At 51.7% G+C, this 21965-nt stretch overlaps 1 protein-coding gene across 3 annotated transcripts in view; it reads right to left on the bottom strand.

Annotated features, from left to right (window-relative positions):
* PRKCB (protein kinase C beta) overlaps positions 1–21965 on the bottom strand; it is a 149210-nt gene that overhangs the window by 22780 nt on the left and 104465 nt on the right. For all 3 annotated transcript variants that reach the window (XM_068908158.1, XM_068908157.1, XM_068908159.1), the window contains 7 exons: positions 21015–21161; positions 14542–14715; positions 10189–10280; positions 9347–9409; positions 6504–6642; positions 2074–2154; positions 1660–1767 (listed from right to left, as the gene is read on the bottom strand). In XM_068908158.1, coding sequence (XP_068764259.1) covers positions 1660–1767; positions 2074–2154; positions 6504–6642; positions 9347–9409; positions 10189–10280; positions 14542–14715; positions 21015–21161 — 804 coding nt within the window. The remainder of the gene's footprint in view (positions 1–1659; positions 1768–2073; positions 2155–6503; positions 6643–9346; positions 9410–10188; positions 10281–14541; positions 14716–21014; positions 21162–21965) is intronic.

Raw genomic sequence — 21965 nt, forward strand, 5'->3', positions numbered from 1 at the left:
GGGCACAGCAATATCTAATTGTACAAAGCATCTTCCCCTCTTCATGTACGGCCAGAAAAATAGCAGACTTTCCCCTTATGCCCCAATCCAAACAACAAGGAGGAGGAGACAAGGAGAGAAAGTTTGTGGAGACTCCCCTCCAATTACTAGTGTGGTTTCTAAATTAACGTGTGGATTTTACTACATTTTACTGAAATTGACTGCCAAGTGACCTGGAAAACATTATTTCCCTCTGACCCGTTTCAAGCGTGGAACACTTTCAGCAGCTTTTCCCCATCAGAGAAGCAAACACTTCCATTTGTAACACAAACTACGAATCCTGCTGAAACTGGAAAGGGACTTTGAAAGGCTTCAGCGGCAACACTAAATGCAGATGTGTCATTTGTAGATAGAAGCACTATTTTGAGATATAGAACGTTCAGATATTTTAAATATTAATTATTAGAAGTAAACATTTAAAAAAAATTCTTACACAAGCACATAATTATAGAAATGTTTGGATTAAACTTATACACTGGCTGGCTGAAAAACGGCTCATGTTCCAAGAAATAACCATACGCATGACATCAGGATCTAGCCAGCCTTTACTCATCACAACCGAAAGTCAAACTGCTTTCAAGTCATACCCGGGCTCAGTCCATGGAGAGCTCAGGACCCTGGGCAATACAGAGCTTCACTGCAAATTAAGAGATCTGATAACAAAAATATTATCCTGACCCAACAGAGACGCACACCAGCACTGAACTTCAGGCAGCCCAAAAGGGTGACTCATCATACCTAAGCGTAAATCTCTGCAGGATGAGGGCTTTGTATCTGAACTTAAGAAAATTATTTAGAAAACACATTGAGGTGTCTTGTCTCCCAGCATCATTTTTCTTTTGCTGCACAAACCTCCCCTGCTGCCACCTGGCAGGGCAGGAGAGTCTCGGGCAGGGGCCCTCTATTCCCGCACCACATCCAGCGCTCCGATTTCCCCTGACCTTCGCTGAACACGGGCAGACCAACCCTCAAATCCCATCTGGATTTCTGCACGGTGGACTACTGAAATCCCTTCTCCATCTGCCAGGTCCTGCCTGTAGATGTTGATGTACCTGCCACTTATCCAGCAGAACAGATGGATCCTGTTCCTAAATGTCTTTTTTAGCCATTTAGAGGACATGAGATCCATTGAATAAACTGATTAAAAACTGGATGATGCTTTATCTCTACTTCCCTTGCCACAAGGCTCCATGAGTCCCACCAGGCTGGGCCCTGGCTCAGCAGCAGCCACAGAGCGGCTGGAGCCTCAGGACCAAAGGCAGAGGTGCTACCAGTGAAAGTACGGGATGAACAACTGATTTGTCCTCAAAGCAACATGCTTACTTAGTAGCAGCATGATGGCACAAAAAGGATCTAGGTGTTATTTTAAATTATGTTTAGCACATATACATGAAATAGCGCAAGTTCTGCTTGTAGGAGCAGAGAGCACAAATGCTGGAACGTAACAGATTTTGGCCAGAATTCCCTCGCTCTAGGAGCCTGCGGTCCAGGCAAGAGCAACGAGAGGAAGGAGAGGTTTGGATCCCCCTCGCACGGGCAGGTGCGTTCAGCACGGCACCCAAGGGTCAAACCATCGCAATCAGTTCTTACTCCTCCCAGAAAACAAAGGTGAGCCCTTACCCCTTTGCAGATTGCCACTGCCTCCTTGGACATGGACTTGGGATAGGCTACGTTGTGCTCCATAATGGACTGGAAGAGCTCATCCTCATCTTCGCCCTCAAAGGGAGCCTAGAGCAAAGAAAACGAGGTTCAGTGGCATTTCTGTCTTCGATCTTTCATTTGTTTCTCTGATCTTCAGCTGGAAAATCAGCCCCCTGCTGCCCTTCTCGCTGCTCTGGGCGTGCGGTGACTCATGGCTCCCAGCCTTGCACGCTGCCGAGCTGCCAGTCCCCGTGGCTGTAATCCAGGACTTGATCTCCAACGCGGAGTGGATGGCACCCCACAGTTTGCCAGCGACAAAACAAATTACACGTCAGCATCTGCTCGCAATGGAATTTAACACAATCCCATAGGAATCAATTAAAATTCAATTACCTGGCCGGCTAACATTTCATAGAGCAGGACTCCAAATGCCCACCAATCCACCGACTTCCCATAGGGCTGATAAGCAATTATCTGAAAGCAACACAGAAACAGCAGGATTACACTTCCATTTTTAACCTGTTGGCACAATGCAAACTAATTTCAAGCTGTAGTCCAGGTCAAAAGGACAAGGTTATTGACTGAGGCTTGAGTCTCTGAAACGGCGTGAAATTGCAGATATAAACAAAACACATGATAGGCAAAGGGTACAGTAACTAAAAAATAACCAGCCCTCAAACACACACTACATACTAGACAAAAATCAGAATATTCACTGTGAATTTGGACCGACTCATTCCGATTCAGACCAAGCTTTAGCGTACTTGCTCCTCTCTTTCAGACGCATCGCAGCAAAGCGCGTTGCTTCAGCCGGGAAAGGAGCAGAAGCTGTTCTTGGTTACACTGATGTCAGTCTTGATTTTTTTCCTCTGACTTCAGTGCAGCTGCTTTGAAATAACAACGCAGCACTTGGCCCTCTGTGCACAGCCAGCGGCCCTTTAAAACAGGCTTCCAGCACATGGGGAGTCAAAACCCTCTGCGTTTCAGCCTGCCACTTCGCTTTCTGTTATTTATTACAGAACGTCCCTCACACAACAACCCAGTACAGCCCGGCAGCATCATCTTTACCCTAACCGTGGGATTGTTTCGGAGTTCAAATGATGTAACTTCAGTATTTCCTTCAATTTCTAATATCAAAATTTAGCAGCCAGCTTTGTTCACCAGCTCCGCAGAGCTCCTGACTTCGCCGTCGTGCATCAGCGGTTTGGGGGTATCTACGGGCGACCCCAGCCAAGGGGTCTCTGGCAGGCGGAAACGGTCTTGTGAACGCAGCCGAGCGCTCCGGAGCGCCCCACCGCAACGCCGGCTGCAAACGAATGGCAACTGCCCGGCGCAGACAGAAGGAAATCTTGGACATGCCGGGACTGAACCCGAAACCCCGAACCGATCGGTGTCCTTGGAAGGGCTAACGAGCAAATCCTGCCGCTCTGCAAGGACAGCGCTCCGCTGCTGCTGCTGGCGGCGTGCTCACGCTCACCTCCAGCCTCGCGGAGGAGAAAGCCTTCGCGCCGGCAGCGAGGTCTCTGAGGAGCAGGGGAAGGTGGGGACTGCCTCCGCGGCCCGACGCCACGGGGCCAGCCGGCTCTGCACAGCAAGCAGCCCCTAGGGCTGCTTGTCCAGGCACAGCTGGAGGTTTGCCCATTTCTAGCCTCTTCCTTCTCCTCCAGGACGAGGAGGTCTCTCCGTTCTCCAGCACATCCAGACTGCGGCAGGAAGCTGGAGACACGACTAGATGGGTGCAGGGACACGTTTAACCCACGAGAGCCCAGAGAGGATATAAAAGGAGTTTGGCTCCTGCAGAGACATTTCTGCTCCTTCAAGCTCTGGTATATTTGCTTGGTTGTTGCTGATGGGCGTCATTTCAGCGTTCAGGGTTTGACAGGCCTTCGGCTTTGCCATCTGTTACTTAATGCAAAACAATTACACAATTTATTCATCCTAATTACAGAATTCTATTCTGCAAAGATTCATATATTCAAGTACAAATGCAAATCATATGCTAATCACAGGAGAATGCATGCAGAGCAATCCAGCCCCAGAGGTTTGCCCCCACCATTCCCACCTCTCTACCTCTGCTCATGAACAAGCTCCAAGCCCACAGCTCAGTGTATATAGGCAGATACCTGCAGCCTAAAAGAGCCCTTGCATGTATCTTCCCCCACCACCCTTACAAAAGGCAGGGCATGTTTGCAGATGACTCCTGCAGCCTTATATAGTGCAGCACTGCAGCCACAAAATGTAAGAGGCAATCATCTCTGTCAGCTGGAAAACATGGGAAGGGCCAATTTCCCTTGGAGGATGGTGTGACAGGAAGCTCTCAATTGAATAATATTCAAATGAGCCTCTTCCCTAATTAAGGAGAACAGCTCAGAACAGACTACTTTGGTCTAATGCACCAGCAGCTTTCTGCAGACCCTCTGCAGTGCCCAACGCAACCTGAGCAGGAGGCATTTCAAGACGTAAATCACAGCTGTTGTCATCCCACCTAAGAAGAGAGGAGGTTAATGCTACAAAAGCAAAGCACTGGGGCAAGATTAGAGACCAAGACTGACGCCAATCTTCTTTTTTTCTGTGGAGTCCTCATCCAGCCACATACTTAAATATGGGTTAACCTACTCCTGACTCCCTTAACAGTGTGCTGCATTCAAGCCGTGTGGGCCTGATCCTTCCCACTGCAGTGTTCATGCACTTCTGAGATCAGACGCTGCATTTCAGCTCTGATATTCCTCAATCGCGTTCATCTGAAGTTCCTTCCACTTGTTTTTAGATGATTTGTGAGTGCCCTGGGAAATTTAGGTGTGACCTACTCACAACCATAAAGGCCTTTAAAAGAAAATAGTACTTAGAAGAAATCCTTTTAGAAAACCAGTCTCTGTAAATTGAACTCACCAACTGCATGCCAGGGAAGGTCAAAAAACAACAACTAAAGAACACTTTTACTTCAGAGGAAATTATACCAGCAATGGTCATTTACACTCGATACCTGTCACCTTGGCATGCAGAGGGCTGTGTCTTAGAACAGAAAAAGCTCTAAAAATGGGTCAAGCAAATCACAGGACATTTTTACCCTGCAGATATGTTGGCTAGTGAACATCTCATCTTCCTAAAGGGAGGAAGCGTGGTCCAGTAGAAAGGCCCCGGACTAGAACTAGAAAATACAGACCCAGGGGCTGACGCTGGCTTTGCCACCAAATGAGAGACCAGGCAAGAATTTTATACACCATTTCCCTATTTATGAAGTAGGGGATGTGTTATTTACTCCTTGGAAACCTACTTGTAGCAGGCTTTAATATTATTCCTGGATACAGTAGTGATTTGCATCCTAATTTCACATTTCCTACTTTTCTTTTGGGAAAAAAAAAGGGCAAGCAGAAGAAAACAAGTGTTTAAATGATAACGCTCAGCCAAATACCAAGAGAACTGGTCATTTGTCCTGCTTTGAAGGAGCATTAATCACACATAGCAACACAGCTACATACCAATAGGACACCAATATTAATCCTGGTAGAATGTGGATATATAATACACACTTGAACTAGTAATTAAAAATTATCTGGCTGCAGCAAAAAACAATGTGGTTCAGCATACATGTGCATCTAACTATGTCCTAGCAAAGGGAATCTCTTTCTCTAAAATATTTAAGTGGATAAATATTAAAAAATTAATCTCATCATTGAAAATTCAGAAGAATGAGAAGATTTTAGAGGGATATTTTTATTTGAAGGAAATAGGCATTTGGGAATAATTGTCTACCTGAATTTTATAAATCCAACATTAAAATGCACCAATATAACACTTTATGCAACTGTTATATGTGACTCCATCACATAAGTAATAACTAAATGCAAAATAATTTTTGAGCGATCTGAAGCTACAGATTGGCAGCCATTTTTCATTAGACATGCAGCCATTTCCTACAAGTAGCAAGTTGGTGAGAGCTAAAGATTTCCACTTCACGCAGAAATATTATCCACCGATAACTCAATCTGCAGCGCTCCTTCTTCCCCAGCCCTCCCCAGCCCCAAGCATCCGCAGGAGAAGGATGCCTGCCCAGGGACAGGAGCGTCCTCCTCCGCGGCGAACGCTGCCATCCCAGGTGGGAATTAAAGTCAGGGTTTGGGTGCAAGAGACGAAGGACAGGCAATGGGCAAGCACATCTCTTATCATGTGCGTCTCGCTCTTCCCACCAGCTGGAAGCGCCTGTCACAAGCTGTGAGCTGAGAGGGGCCCCAAACCAGCACCGAGCTCCGGGATTCAGCTGTTCCCGGGGCGAGAAAGCACGAGGGAAAGTCTCAGCTGGGCTTGGGAGCACCAAGAACCAGAGCGGCACACGGAGGCCAGCAGGACCGACGCGAGAACACCCAAGCAGGGAGAACACCCTGCAGGTACGCCACACCAAAAGACCACCCAGGGGGATCTTCTGTACTTCGAGGCTCAAGCAGGGCACGTGGCCAAGTGAAGAGGCAGACCCAGCTCAGGCTGCTTCCTTAAAGGCAGCTGTAGGTAGCGCCTTTGGGTGGAGGGACTGTGCTAAGGGCATAAACTTTCCAGCAGAAAGTTGCCCAAAGCAAAGTCGTCCCATGGAAGAGAGCCTCAGACGAGCTGCTGAAACGCAGCCCCTCATGCGTTTTGTGTCTTGCCCCAGGAGCTGTGCCACATTGCCCACGGCTGCACAACCCCCCTGGCAGCCGTTGCACATTCTCTACCTTGCACAGAAGCAGAACATGTTTTGTGGAGTAGCTTCTCCTGCCAGATATTTTTATCCTTAACAGCCTTGAAAGCACATTGGCTTGAAACATCTACTGCCCCTCCGGTTCTCCTACCTCAGGCGCAATGTAGTCCGGGGTGCCACAGAAGGTCTTGGTGGTCACCCCATCCCAGATGTTCTCCTTGCACATGCCGAAGTCTGCGATCTTTATGTGCCCTTCGCTATCCAGCATCACATTGTCCAGCTTCAGGTCTCTGCAAAGTGAAAGTAAAACAATTATACAGTAGACCACACACGAAACCATGTAGTAAAGAAACAAGTTCCTGGAATCCCAGTGCTCTGCTTTGAGGGAGTTGTGCCTTCTTCTCGCACACAGACTCTTGGTAGAAGAATGTTTGGGGAAACGAGTAAAAATAAGTCAGGGATTTGCCAGGACAAACTGTTTGTTTTACTTTTAACCCACAGGAACACCATGCTGGAAAAATCACTTCTAAGTGTGTGACAGAGACTACAGCAGGCTGTTGGATTTAATAGATCGTTTTTTACATCTATGAAAATCAAAGTGTATTTTGAGCTCACCAGCAATTAAGAAGTAAGTACCGACTCAGTAAAAATCCCCATACCATCTCTATTACTCTCCCCAAGAAAACACAAATCAACTGTGTTTCAATCTCTGGCCTCGTCCGCCGAGGATTTGGGTTAGTTGTACCTAATCCCTCGAGAGCTTTGCTCCTTAGCACAAGCTGCAGAGATGCTTTCCGCTGTCAAGATCCCGATCCGATTCCCAGCATTGACCCGTTGCACCCCAAGGGACAGTCCTGCCGCAAACGCTCGCGCTTTCAGGTGCCGAGCAGTTACGCGATCGGTGCCGTTTCTGACTTATTTATGTCCTATGAAGTAAAGCGTTACTACGTGGTCTCCACCGCACTACTAGAGCACGTCGGCACCGTTCTCCTTGCCCAAGGGCTGCATTACAGCTACAAGGCAGGTGACAGAGTGGCACATCTGTGACGGCACACACCGCGACCGGCCAGTCTACCCGCGCGGCCAGCCGGGTTTCCGGAGCCGTGCCCGCAGCTGCACGTCTCCTCAGGTGCAGAGCCTACGCCAAGCACGCAGCCCACGCTGACGCCTGAGCTCTGCCTTAGCCCTCTTCGCGGAGACTGCCAGATCCTCACCTGAAATGACTCATTAGAAACAGCACCGTGCAGCAGAGCCGTGGGGTGGCGCGGCGTGCTCCGGCCCCCGCAATCCTGCCCCTTGCTGTAACGCGCCGGTAGGGCAGACGTGCCCCTGTGCTTTGCTAAAGAGTTCTTCTTCCTCAAGGGTCCCCCACAAAGCCCCCCTTTTTTAACATGTCCTCTTCGATCTCTGATTCAGCTGTCCTAACGCAAGTTGCCATGCTCCGTTATAACACCGGCTATACTGCCGCCTCGGAAAGGAAGTCACTGGGCTGAAAAGCGACCACCGAGCAAACACAAACAAGCTTTTCACTCCTCCTGGATTTCCCTCCATTGATACTATTCCAGCAGTAAAGCTAAATTCCCCTCCCCTCTTTCACTGCCCCCTCTGTGGTCAACTGGTCTCTGCCATGAACACTCAAGCATCTATCAGGCATTTCATCGTCTTTTAACTCAGGGCACAGCTTCTGCACACAAACCGCTCTATATCTTCTTTAACTGTGAATGAATGCATCAGTAGGAGGTCTTGACACAACAGCTCTGGACTACAAAGCCTGAACTGACCGCAGAGGGCACAGTTCTGCTTTGAGGAAGACAAAGACGCTGCCGTGATCTAGGACAGCTGCAATAAAGTTTGGGGAGCACTGAAAAACGTGGACAGAGGATAAAGGACTGGGATTAAAACTACAGCAGAATGTTTTCAATATTATAGTGTTTCACATGCACCATATATTTAACTACTCGTGCAGCCAAGAATGTTTGACGTGCAAAGTTATGCTTTAAACACTTCTTCTGCTTGGCATACTCTAACTTTGTTCAGTAGAGTACAATAAAAGGAGTAGCATAATTTACAACTTCTTGCTGTTTTTTAAGATAATTTTTTCTAATTATAGTGTCAGTGCTTAGAACCCTGATGGGCCAAAGACAGATGAACGTGAATCTGTATTCAGATTTGGAGGAAGAAAGGGGCACTTGGGGCTGGCAGACCTAGAATCTCTCTCTGCAGCAGCTGATGGCAGAAAACATCCCTCACGTCAGGTTTGCTCCACTTCTTTCATCTTCAGAACAGTTTTCAGCAACTCGAAACTTCACTAGCGCAGCTGCCATTTCTTTTGGCAAAGCAGTTAATGGTATCTGACACTGATTAGGATGCTCTGCTCTACCTTGGGCTTTGAAGATATTCTAGAGCAGGAAAGAGCAATGGTATACCAGTTTCAGTGCTTAACCAGTAGCCTCACTGCGTGGTCCTGCACTCATCAGCAGTCTAAGTGTGGATGCTATAAATCATATTGTGAATGGAAAAAAGTTTAAGCATCTGAACTGGAAGTGCCAGATTTGCACTACAAATCTCAGAATAAACCATTCATAAGCACTTACCTTAACGCTAATGATAATAAAACAATGCCCACAGTAAAATACACAGCTCAGAATCAGTCTGTAATGCCAATGGTCATTTGTGTTGCAAGGAAAGAGATGCACAAGAAGAATCACAGCTACTTTTATGAGCTTTCTTTCCAGTAAAACTGGGGCAAAGACAAACACCATCCCAGAAACCCAGTGACACGACGCTAAGAGGCCTCCAGCTCCGTTTTGGGTAGGCGCACTCAACGGACAGCAATGGAAGATCGCTCCCGCGGCCGGCCGTGCTGAACGCTGCATCTCGGAGCCGGCAGCAGGGCTCTGGGAACCCCAAAGAGCCGTCACCGTCGTTCCAACGGGCCCAGGGTACTCCTGGAGCGCTCTGGGGGAGAAGGGAAAGAACAACGTGCTCACCTACCGATAAATGATGCCTTTGCTCTGCAGGAAGAAGAGGCCAATGGCTATTTCTGCCGCATAGAATCTGAAAGGAAAGATTCAAAAACAGGAGTGGTCATTAAAGCAGATGAATCAAAATGAAAACCTTTCAGATCCAATTGCACTAAATGCAACACACGGGGCTTACATGACCAAAGGATAAAGACAGCCACAACACAAAAATACCGGACAAGTATCACACAAGAATGACACAGCTCACCCTCCGCTACGTATCGGGGAGGAACGCGATGGGGCTGCTGCGGGCGAGGAGGGGGCTGTCACTTCTCGTTACACAGATTCTCATTAAGAGAGAGCTGGGCTCTGTGGCTGTTCATTACTGTGGGCTGCCAACGCGGCTTGAAAAGCTATCTGTCATCTCGGAGCGGCCAAGGAGATAACGTGCACTGCCACTGTCTCCTTTAAGGAATATTCTGGGTCTCGGCGGGCCGTGCCGGAGCTCCGGCGGGGCCGGCGCGCCAAGCGCTCGTTCAAACCTACCCAGGCTTTGCCTGCCGCTTATGTTTCTTAATTAAGCATATGGTGGCTTTCCTGAGCGCGCTCCCCGCCGTCCAGATTACGCGGAGCAGGAGCCAAAAGCCACCAATTAGCACGCTGGTTGGCAGCCTCAGCAGAGGAGCCCAAGGCTGGCTGTGCCTCCGCGCCGGGGCCGAGCAGCGCCTCCGCTTGGTGCTCCCGCCAGGGACAGGGACAGCGGCCGCTCTGCCGACGAGCGCGCCGCAGCACACAGCCGCCGGACCCCGAGATGCGACCCCGGTACGTCCCACGCCTCCCCCCAGGGTGCCCAGCTAGGGCTGCTGAACTTACACGGCATGCGGCTCTTTGAACCTCCCAACCTGCTGGATCTGGTACATTAAGTCCCCGCCGTTCACGTATTCCATCACAAAATACAAGCGATCCTAAAGGAAAAAGCAAACAGTTAGCAGCCCGCGTTATAAGAGCAGGGAATCTGCTGAGGTCAGAAATAAGGGCCAAGGTGACTGACAGCTCCAGGCTGTATTTTTATGGCAGCATAACCACCATCATTGCCCTCCCTAAGGGGCGCAGGTGGAGCTTGTGCTCACAGAGCACTTGCGAGACAGACGTAGCAACTTCTTTCCAACGCTCTCGAGCGCTGCACTTAAACCTCACGCACCTTTGCGGACAGAGCAAGCGGGGAAATTGCTACAAGAGAAGATATTTTACTTCCCATTGACAAATTTGCTAGCGGTCTTCACTGAACCCCTTTTACAGGGTGTTTGATGCGACAAGCTCTGGCCACTATGTCCCCAGGCATCGCACAGCTTGTGATTAAGAGATGCACAAAAGACATTAAAGCAGTTCCTATGGGGACCAGCCTCCACGCGCAGGCAGTGACCAGCGCATTTTGGCCGAGCACCAAGAAGGAGGCGAGGCGGTTACAGCTCACAAATCACGTCCCGTCACTGCGGGCTCTGCCCCGGACACGCGCGGCTGCGGAGCCCCTCTCTGTGCGGGCACAGTGCGCTGCCCTCCTCGCTCCTCCCAGCCTCGTCCCACGGTGCGCTTGAAGGGTTAATGCATGGCTAATTAATTAATTATTAGCGCCCAGCAGGTCAATCAGCGGCTCTGAATCAATTAAAACGCTTGCTAGCGGATGTGATCACAATCACCCACAAACACACATTGACTATGCCTCTAACGTGTGATACCCACTTCATGTTCATTAACTGAGACCCCCAGATGAAAGCACCCCTCATCTTCCACGCTGTGGCCGCCACGTAGATATAGACCTGAGAAATTCTCAAGTCACCTTCGCAAACGATGTGTTTTTCTCCGCAATGCACGGTCCCCATGGAAAGCCCAGCCTGTGTAGGGGGACGGGCTCGGGGTCGCACCACGGACCGCTCCGGGAGCAGAAGCGACCGCTGCGTGCTGGCGAGGGCGTGCAAACCCCTCCGAAGGGCGCACACGACGGCTCCAGCATTCGCTGCTGACACCAGTCTTGCTGGATGTCAGCCCAGTCCTCCAAAAGCTTCTAGAAATTTGGCACGGGTGGGCCATCACCAACCCGGAGGAGAGCAGCAAGGCAAGAGCTGAAGCCCGCGTGTTCCCACAGCTCAGGACTGCAGATTAACGGAGCAAAAGCAGCTGCCACGTCTGCAACAGCAGGGATGAAGCATGGGCTCTAAGGCCTGGGATGCTCCTGGCAGAGAGCTGGGCAGGAGGCAATGCCACACCAAGGACACCCGCACCTGGGGATCCCACGCTCTTGAAACGCCACTCTCCTCTGACACAGCTCTTTTTTTAAAATGGGAAATGGCTGCGAACAAAACACGCAAGGCTACCAAAACTGCCAACCCAAGCAAGCGCACAGAACGTTTATGGGGGAGAGAAAAAAATGATTGGTTTGGACCATCTGAGCACATGCAGAAGTGGGACACAGCCTGCCATCCGAACGGATCTTCCCTGGCAGCAGACATCTGTGCACCGACATGTGCATGTCGATTAGGGATGGGAACGGGCAAGTCCAACGTAACATCTGGCCTGAGTCACCTTACTTAAAACAAGCAAGTGTTTACAACCTTCAAAAAAACCAATCCCCCAGGCCTTAACGTACGGCACCCTGAGAAATCGATGGGCGGCACAGCTTGGCTCAGCCCAACCGCGGCTCCTTACAGCCACGCCACGAGAGAACGGCAAAAAACCTAGAGGAACGGGAGTGCTTCATGTCCATAGTATTGCAGAATAATTCCTAATATTTCACATTCTTTGCTTCATTTCCTCCTTAAATAGACCTTGCCTTGCTTTTAGGGCGCTATGGACAACGAGCCCAGGAGAGACGCAGACGTGAGCATCGCCGTAACAGCAGCGAGGGAAGAGCACGGGGTCAATCAGCTCCCGCGTTCAGGGCGCTGCACAGCCTCGGCGAAGCGCAGGGCACCCAGACGCCACGGCAGCCTCAAGGATAACTAAATACAATACCTAAGGGGCAATCGGGCAATGTAAAACATGTGGCACTGATGGGATAGAAAAGGGATTTCGGCTTATCAGAGGACTGGGAATTTTTGCACCTGCCCCTCTGTCTTCGAGGGCCTCTTTGCCAACCCTCGCAGTTTCGAGGTGGCAACCGTTCGCTTCAGTAGGAAAGCGTGGAGCAGGCAGAAGTCACCTTCAGCAGCCACTGTCGCCCTCGTCATCTTGTGACAGTAACTGGAAAGCAAAACAATATTGTGCTCGTTTGCAGCTGTCTCCTAAATATATCGATCAACTTTAAGGAGGAAGAATATTAAAAAGATGGTCTCTTCACACAGCCAGCTGAGCTCTAAAAGCAGGATCTGAGCTTTCCTCATTTGGGTGGAAAAGAGAATGCTTGTGCTTCAGAAAATAAAAAATCATGAATACAGCAGCCAGATGGCTGGCCGGCCTACAGGCTGGAACGGGGAGATGCGTACGGAAAGCTGCCCTGGCGCCAGTCTCCGGAGGAAAAGGACTGAGGCTGGAGCATCTGCACTTGCTGAGCAACGGCAAGATACAGATATTTAACCACCACCTACAGACACTTGCACGGAACCAATAAAATACACATGCCCTTTCCTTCCTGGCCAAGACGGACCTCCTGGGGCTTCTTCCAATGCCTCCTCCTTCTAATTAATTGCTCGTTTAGTCCATCTCCTGCCTGATTCCACATCGGCGGTAAGAGGCAGACAGGACAACAGCCAAGTTCCCCATCGAGCTGCTATTTATCACGGCGCAGCATCGCTGGAGCTGTCGTGCCCTTCGCCGCTGAGCCCAGCAGGAGTGGAAGTCGGCCGGGAAGGCCGGGCCGGCCTGGACAATGCCGGATGCCCCTGGCTCCCGGTGGGTCCGCTCGGCTCAGCCGCGCGGCGAGAGCCCCGGCTCCTTGGCTGGCCACCACCAGACCCTGGCAGCTCTCCTCCTTCAGGCCCCCACCGTGGCCCTCCCATCTTCACTCACCCTTCAAAACGCAAGACTTAAGGTTTTTCTCTCTCGCACCAGCCAACTGAACTAACAGCCCAGGCTGAGAAGTGCGCTCTGGACTGCGCTCCCAGAAAGCAAAAAGTGCTTTGTGCCAGCATTCGATAATACACCCTGCTATACATTTTGATTACATTACAAATATGATTACTATTAAGCTTCTATAGGCCTGCCAGGAATAAGCCTGCGCTGACTCACTTCAGATGCCCCAGAGATGCTGTGTGAAATAGCTGCTCCTGCCACATTTTGATTACTGTGCTGCAAAGCTGGTCCACGCGCTTTAAATACACTGAATGTCCTTGGTAAATGAAATTGCTGGGATAATATTAAAATGTAATCCTCCTGGATGGCATTGTCATCTTTCTAAGGAACTATACCGATTACCTCTCCCTGCGCCTGCTGACAAGTACCTGGACATTTTCATTTACATGTGGCTCAACGGCTGGCCAGAGATTGCTTTAAAGATCCCCCTGCCCCACTCCCCATCCCTCCCTATTTCTGGTTTGTACAAACTGAATAGCATGCCCATTTCAAACTGAATTTCCGGCATTTTGTATAAGGTTTCGCTGTCTACTCAGATTTTTGATCACAAGAATGAATCCTGAGAAGTTCAGTACTTTGCTATTGAATTCTAACTCAAATCACAGGCTGCGGGCTGTCTAAAGGCTAGCTAACGCAATTAAAAGTTGCCCAATGAAAAACTCTCGGGTGCAGATATTCTCCGTTAGAGCCCCCAGTGTAGCATGCATACACAAACATTTTGTTTACAGATGCATTTTTGCAAGGAAATTGTACAATTTATGAGGTTGCCAAGGGGAAAAACATATGGCCGTTTTCACAAATATAGTGATGCATGTCCGGAAAAGAAACATGAATAAAAGTTAAGGCTTGTTTTTGAGAAGCTGAAAATATGCGTCCACGGCAGATTTCTCTACGGATGCCCCTACACAGCTCCGAAACGCTCTGCAGTCGCCCAGGAAGGCATTGGTCCTCGGTAACCTGTGAAGCTGGGTCTCCAGAAGGGAGTTTCTGCCCCCACACCCCCCCTCCAAGCCAGGAGATTGGAATTTGTGTCCGAGTGCGCCCTGCCCAGGGTTCAAGGCTCAGCAGGGCTCCCCAAGGCCCCTCCGCTTGGCCTGGGATACAGCAACCGGCGTTCGCGAGGCCTCGCAGAAGGCAGGCTGCAGAGGCGCCAGCACTCACCATCGTTTGAAAGCAGGAGTGAAGCTGCGTCAGGAACGGAGGCTTCCCCGAGAGGGCCAGAACTCGCTTTTCGACCATCGTGCACTCCACGTCGTCGTCCTGGATAACGACGTCCTTCTTCAAGATCTTAACGGCGTAGAGCTCATCCGTGCCCTTCCTCTCCGCGAGCATGACCTGGACAGGAGAGAGGACGCACACAGGATGCAGGGAAGCGCAGATCTGCTGCTCTGCTAGCTTGCCTAGAGTTCAAAATAAACGGCTGGTTTATTTTTCTGTGGCTGCCATTATAACCTTGAAAAGTGACCCAGGTGCCAGACAATGCAGAAAGCTCCCACAGTGCTATTTCCAAAAGTACCTAGGGCCTTATTACCCAGACAAATCTGGTCCAAGGTGCTTTGCTCCCCTTAGTCACAGATCGCGTTTCACCTCCGAGCAAGCGCTGCCGATTCGGCAGCTCTCCGAGCGCAAGCAGAATCAGGGGGAAGGCTTCAAGAGTTTGAACAGAGCCTCCATCAAATCATGAGGTGGTAAAAACTTAAAAGCAGAAGAGAATTAGTACATGGCCAAAAGTAAGCCAAAACCAGGGAGATTTTCTCTGCCTGCCTCCCCAAGACGCGGCAATCAAAGCCCAGCCGTTCCCCGGCCCTTCTCGCAGCCAGTGCCTTCTCTGATCCAGAGGAAACCATTCAGCCTAGTACTTTAAACCAGTTTCACCTATTTGCAGATTTATTTACTACGGTAAATGGGATGCATTACTTCTGCTGGGGCAATTTTCTCTCATTAATCGTATCAACCTCAGGGAGGATTTCCAAAAACATCCCACCGCACTCCATTACTGCAACGGCTCCCCGTGCCGGGGGACTGCCGACAAAGGAACCACGCGTTACGTCCCATTTTCTCTTCTCTCACCGTGTTAGATTCAAGCGCTCAGTGGAAAGGGATTGCTTTACATCTAAAAGAGTCTGCTGAAATCCTCTGGTCACATCGGGAACGAGAGTTAGGATGTTTTGAAAGTAAATTATGGGAAATCAACATCAACAGGGTGCAACCGAAATCCATTTCGAACCATAGCAGATTTGCTCACAGGTCCCAGGGACCGCTTTGGAAACGCAAAGGGAAACGAAGCGGCTCAGGCAGGGGCAGAGCCCACGCCGCTGGAGAAGACCCGGAGACGCGGGGCGAAGGCCGGCAGCCACCCGGCGCCGCGGGCTCCTTCCAGGCCCCTTCGGCTCCGAGCGCCTCGGGCAGCGGGCGGCCGGGCGCCCTCCCCGACGCCGGCCAGGGGGGCTCGGGCGCAGCTCGGCGCTGCCAGACCGAGGTCGTTGGTGCCCACCCACTTGTTGGAATAAAAATAGTAGTAGAATTTGAAAGAGCGCTTTTCTAAAGCATGCGGCTCTTTGGCTCATTTGCTCTGCTTGGCTCCAGCTCGGCGAAAGGCTGGCTGTCCTTGACACGCCGCTTGTTGGGATGAGCCGCGAAAGGCAGCCGGGTGTCTGAGCGCCAAGCGCCTCGGAAAAGCCACTGACATCTACGTTTTCATCAGCGGGGCACCGGCTTGCGGTGAGCGCACGCAGTCCTTATCAGCCTGAGCTACTGCTCACAGCTGCCGGCAGCCTCCGCGGAGACGGGCAGCGTTAAGCAGCAGACTGGCAGCGCGTCAGGCACTTCAATAGCTGATTTATTTACTGGCTGGTGTTTAACGAACGCTGAGATCCTGGAGCGCAGGACACAAGCACCAGAGCAGCTCAACGTGCTGCTGCGACGCAGGCCAGCAAGGGACGGGTCCAGGAGCGAGAATGGATTTGTATTTAATTCTGCCCCTGCTATCAGCTTGCTACGGGGTCTTGCAACGGCCCTTTGCGTTGAACCAACTCACGGGGCTTGCCGAGCGCTCGCAGGCATCCCCGACGCAAGGAAGCCCCGCGGACAGGGCGAGCACCGCGGAAGCACGGAGCTACAGCCGCTGTACCTCCAGTTTGCATCTCTGCCCTCTCTTGCAATTGTGAACAGTTTCAGTTCATTGCCTCCATTTATCTTCACCTTTTCCATGCGAGGTGAGATTTGCAAGTCACCCTGCATAAGTGCTAAAAAAATGGGCCTGATTTTTAAGTGATAAAAACAGATGGGCTTTGGCATCTCAAAGCTGCTGGAGAAGAGAAGTGACCACTCCAGGAACACAGCTTGAGAGAAGATGAAGAATGTTATCTGGAAGCAAATGGATTACACGCAGTATCGTTAGCGCGCAGAAGTATCTTGCTATTCATAGCCCCTTCTGAGAAAAAACACATAAATCAGGGAGTCTCTAAACCTAATATTTGCTAATGCCATAAACGGACTGCTCCGTGGGGAAGAATGGCAGGAGGAGTCCATTTAGGGAGCAGAGACACTGCAGCTTATAAGAGAGGTTGGAGAGCGTTTTGGTGCTCTTTAGGATTTTTTGCTTAAAGACTCGGGGAGAGACTGTGTTGTTATTGGTAACAGAGCGTGCGCAGGGACAAACACACCAGGAAATTTCCCTGGAGATACAAAAAGATCAAACTTAGACAAAAGCAGTTGCTGGAGAACGGGGTTCAGCAATAGTAAATACTGTCGTAGGGGAGCTGAGCTCTGCTTAGTCAATCAGAGCCTATCCTGCATGGGAGAAAATCCCGAACAGACACGGACAGCGCTGGGACGTCAGTGCACGACGCCCATCCGATCGGGGCACACCAGGCTCTCGGCCTCTGCCGCGCAGCGAGAGGCAGGAGCTTGCCGGCATGCAAAATTAAAAGCAAAAAACCGCTCGAGGGCTGTCTCGGACTGCACGCGGTTCCTGCGGTAGCTTTCCAATGACACAGCAATCCTGAACGACCGCGGAGCCAACCCGCTCGACGTACAGAAACGCACAACGCAAAAGGGTGCCTTTGCAGCTGCCTGAGGATCAGCTGTGCTGCATCCGCAGAGAAGAGGGGTTCAGTGGCCGAGCGCAAGCGAGCGCGCGTGTCTGGGTGAATGCAGGAGAGATGCTGCAAACCACTGGTTACCATATTGCTCTTTCACATCTGGGCTGGCAATGCAAGCAGCCTCCGCAGCGTAAATCCAGATTAATTCCATTCCGGATGTTGCAATCGCTATGAATTCACACGTGCAGAACGGGTTGCAGGCTCTGCTCCGTGGCCCATCAAGAAAGCACCTTCTGCACCCTGAATGACAGGCATCGAGTCTGCACAAGCATTAGCAGAATTTGGCCTGTTTTCTGAGCAGGAGACAAGCGCGTGAGGCTTGTGCAACCATCCCAAAGTCCATCTTCCTCCGGTCCTGCCAAGACTAGCTTAGCGGTCAGGCGCCAGCTCGCAGCGCGGCAGCCCCGTTTGCGCAGCGTGCAAACGAGCCCGCTCCGAGCGGCGCGCTCTGGGTTGCCCGCTCCCGGCGCCCGAGCGGGCTGGCGGCATTGCAGTTCCTATGGCGACTGCAGCACGGATGCAGCGGACGTTTCGGGAGGAGGACAGCGCCGAGGAGCAGGTGTCAGCGCTGCTAGCGATACCGTGAGTAAAAAAAGAGAAAGATTGGGACCCGTTGCCCTGTAAAGATTAAAAGGAATGAATTCAGCCAGCGCGGTCTGATAGCCGCCCGCGCAAAGCTGCGCAGGACACAGGCGTCGCTGGGAGAGAGCGAGGGCGCGAGCGCAGCCCGCCGTAGCAAGGGCCCGGGGCTAGAGCAGAGCGCGAGCGTGCAGCCCCGGCCCCGGCCCCGGCTCTGCCCGCCGCCCCGCGCCAGCCCGTCTGCCACGTTTCACACCCAGGACAGCACGGCATTTCACAGCCTGAAGATTTTCACGGGACAAGCAAATCGTCTCCCATTGCACTCTCATCCACAACTGCGGAGGCAAAAGAATCAGCCCTGCTCAGAAAAACACCACAAAACCCCCAGAAAAGACTGACAGCTTGATAGCATGACAGATTGATTAGCTGCAAAAATATGAGCAAGCCACATAATTCAACTTTTCTCTACTTATGTTACAGCAAAAGCAAACCCAAGGTGGGCTGTGCCAAGTGCCGCGTTCATCAGCCAGGAACATCTCCCTTCCCCTTGCCAAAACTCGGGGGGGGACCGCCATCCTGCGCAGCTGGCAGGGTCTCGCAGGCGATCCCGCGCCGGCCGTGCGCGGCCGGACGCCCTGCCCCGAGCTCGGGAAGCGGGCGACGCCAGCGCGCAGGCCACGCCGCAGCAGGCTCCCAGCCCTCCACCGCGACGCTTGGCTCGGTGGTGACTCCCATCTGCCAGCTCGCTCTCTGGAAAACAGACCGCACCTTTTCTTTTCTTTTTTTTTTTTTTTGGTGCACAAAAAGCTGATATTTAACTTGATTTATTCCTGTAATGTAGCGTAGTCGTTTGGGAGCGTTCCCACATAATAAGGAGATACTCTGAGGCCGAGCGCAGAGGGACCGAGCTCAGCGAGGCCAACGCGAAGGTGCTCCCGACCCCCGGCAGCCCTAGCGCAGGACTGCGGAAAACGCAAGCGGTAAATCTGAGCTACTCACGCCGAAGGGTTAACTGGCCTCTCTCTGAGACAAGGATGCACTAGAGCAGCTCTGGTTGTCCTCGAAGAGCTCTCCCTGGCTCTCGCAGGAGGAGGAGGAGGAGGAGGAGGCGTGCAGCACGCTGCCAAGCACGGCAGCAGCAGGACGGATTCACGCCGCGAACGGCTGCGGCGGGGGCCGTTCCCGGAGCCCGGGGGCTCCCCGCGGGCAGGCACGCCGCCGCGAGCCCAGGCCGGCTCCCCTGCGGACCCCGGCGAGCTCGCGGCACGGCACGGATTTGCAGGGCTCGCCTTGGCCCCTCGGAGACACCCGGCGCCTTCGAGCGGAAAACCCGCCGCTCGCGGCGTCCTCTCCAGCCAGCGGGCTGAGCCGGGAGCGGTGGCGGCGGCGGGGGCCCCTCCGCGGGCAGCGAGGCGCCCGGCGCGGGGCGACGCTCCCCGGCACGCCGCGGGCACGCACCGGGCGTCTCGCCGGGTGAACCGGCGGCGCTGCTTTAATCAGCCCCAATTAGCATATTTATGACACGCCGCTCCGCCGAACGGCTTCTGCCACCCGCTCCCTTACATAAGCCGTGATGCCGACTGAAGGGCTCGTTAACGTTGCCCAAATTAAAAGAAAGAAGGGGGGGGGGCGTGGAAAAAACCAACCCCACAACTGCACGGTTTGCAGATGCCGAGCAGGAGACCAAAAGGGTTTAACTGGCAGCGGGGAGAGCGAGGGCCGGGTTTGGGCGCCGAGCCCAGCCTGGGGCACGGGCCGGCTACGCGACCCCGGGCCGCCGCCGCCGCTAACCGAGCTGCTGCCGGTCGCGCTACGTCCGCTGCCTGCGGAAGGGCGGCCGGCAGGCAGGAGAGGAGGGCGCGACGCTGCCGTTGAACGCCAGCCACGGGCTTCCCGCGCCAGCCGGCGGCAAAGGCGCGAAACGCAGGAAAACGGCAGCTCTCCCCAGCAGCGCTGCCTTGAGAGACAACAGGCGATGGGCGCTCTGAGCGCTGGGCAACCTGAGAAATTCCTGGTCCTTCTTCTAAAGAGCTTTCGTTGGATCTTGGAGCTGTCCGTGAGCATCTCCAGAAAGGGAGTCCACACCGCTTGAGAGAGGCTGGGACCTCCCAAAGGTCAAACGCCGGTGACAAAACTGGGAACTGGTTCTTACCTCCTCCCCCTCTGAATAAAGGAGGAAAAATGCGGGGTAGGAGGGAAATGGGTGCCAGCCAGGAAAGCCACGCTCACCCTTGCTGTTCAGACAAGGCGATGGGAAAACATTGCTTCCTCTGCGTTTCCCTATTGCTCCCGCTGTCCCGCCCCAGAGATCGGCCTGAAGGCACAGTAATATTCTCTGCAATTAAGGCGGTTTGCTAATCAGCGCAATGTCAAGCCATCTGTCACAGCAGCAAACACCGTGCTGATCTACAACAGAGGATGCACACCTTCCTGCCCAGCCTAGACTTTGAAGTTAGAGCAGCAACCTGGGAATTGGAATTTCTAATGAGAATTGTGACAAAGTTGGCAAAACCCCAAGAAAAATGAAGGCTCCAAGTCACAGAATTACGAGAAGAACAAAATTCTGTTGCCACTCATGACTGGCCTGGAAAGTTAATTAAAATGTTCATGTATATTTGCAATTATTAAAAAAAGAAAAATGGCTGAATAGAAAACAAGGCTTTATAGACACAGTACAAACTCTGCTTCCTGAAAGAGAGTATCTGATTTTTGAGGTGCTCTAATCAGACATTTGAAGTCTTCGTTCCTGTGCATAGCAGTAATATACATCCTAAAGGTAGCCAACCAAGTGGAAGCCCATTACCATTACACCAGGGCTCTCCAGGCAGAGCAACGCAGCTTATGTCTCCAGTCTCCGGGGCTGGAGTAGCTGCCACACAGTTTCAGCTCAAAAATATTACAAATACATGTGTTCTAAGTAATGGCTGTGCAAATAAATATGTCCTACCACACCTTTCCAAAGCTTCCTTTTCCCAGCACCATCAGGAAATTGAAATCTGAGAGCTTCATCCGATCTCTGCTTCCATTGTTATCGAATTTGGAAATAGCATTTGTCGTCTTCTCGTCGGCAGCCTTGGATCCTGGACCAATCTTGGCTCTCTGCAAAGATGGAGATGGGAGAGGGAGATTACTGAATACAGTTTGGAGAAAGGTCATGATAAAGAGAGTGAGTGCTCCTGAAATCCCATGCTAATCAGCTTATTTCCTAGGTCAAATGCTACGTTGGGCTCCAGAGGCCTTTTCCATACACATGATAGAGACAGAGCCACGAATCACGCTTGGGTAACATAACAAACATAACGCGTTGTGCTGTTCAGCTTAGTCTCCATTAATTTCCTGAAGAGACACCAGGAACCACCTCGCTCATCATCCCCCGCTGGGAAGCTCCAGGTTTGCCGCCTCATCGTTGCAGGCTCCAGTATATGGGGTGGGCTCCCCACCGAGACCTGGGGAACCTTCCTCAGGGGAGCTGGGCACCGAATGGGACAAGTGATGGATACCGGCTCCTCACGTGCCCCAGTCCTCTGCTCTATCTCATTTTAAACGCTTGTCCATAGGGTTTCTCCCTGGGGAAGACCCTCAGCTGCAGGAAAGGGTCTCTAAACCAAAACTGAGATGTGGATAATATTAACCCTCCTGGAGCGTTTGCAAGCAGCAAGTCCGGACAATGTCCTCACAAGCTGCCATCAATGGGAACAGCGTGCCATCTCCACGGAGCATTAGACATTTTAAACCTTATGCTCCACCTCCGACAATGGAGGTGATGCTAACCCACAACTTGTCCCACGTCACCCAAAGTAAAAAACAGAAAAAACACACAGGCTTAAATGAGTTCTTTCTTCACCAATCTGACTCATGTTTTGGTCTCTCGCCTCATGAGAAAAGGATAGGAGACGACAAATA

This window comes from Struthio camelus, chromosome 15 (genome assembly GCF_040807025.1).
Source record: "Struthio camelus isolate bStrCam1 chromosome 15, bStrCam1.hap1, whole genome shotgun sequence".
Classification (NCBI taxonomy): domain Eukaryota; kingdom Metazoa; phylum Chordata; class Aves; order Struthioniformes; family Struthionidae; genus Struthio; species Struthio camelus.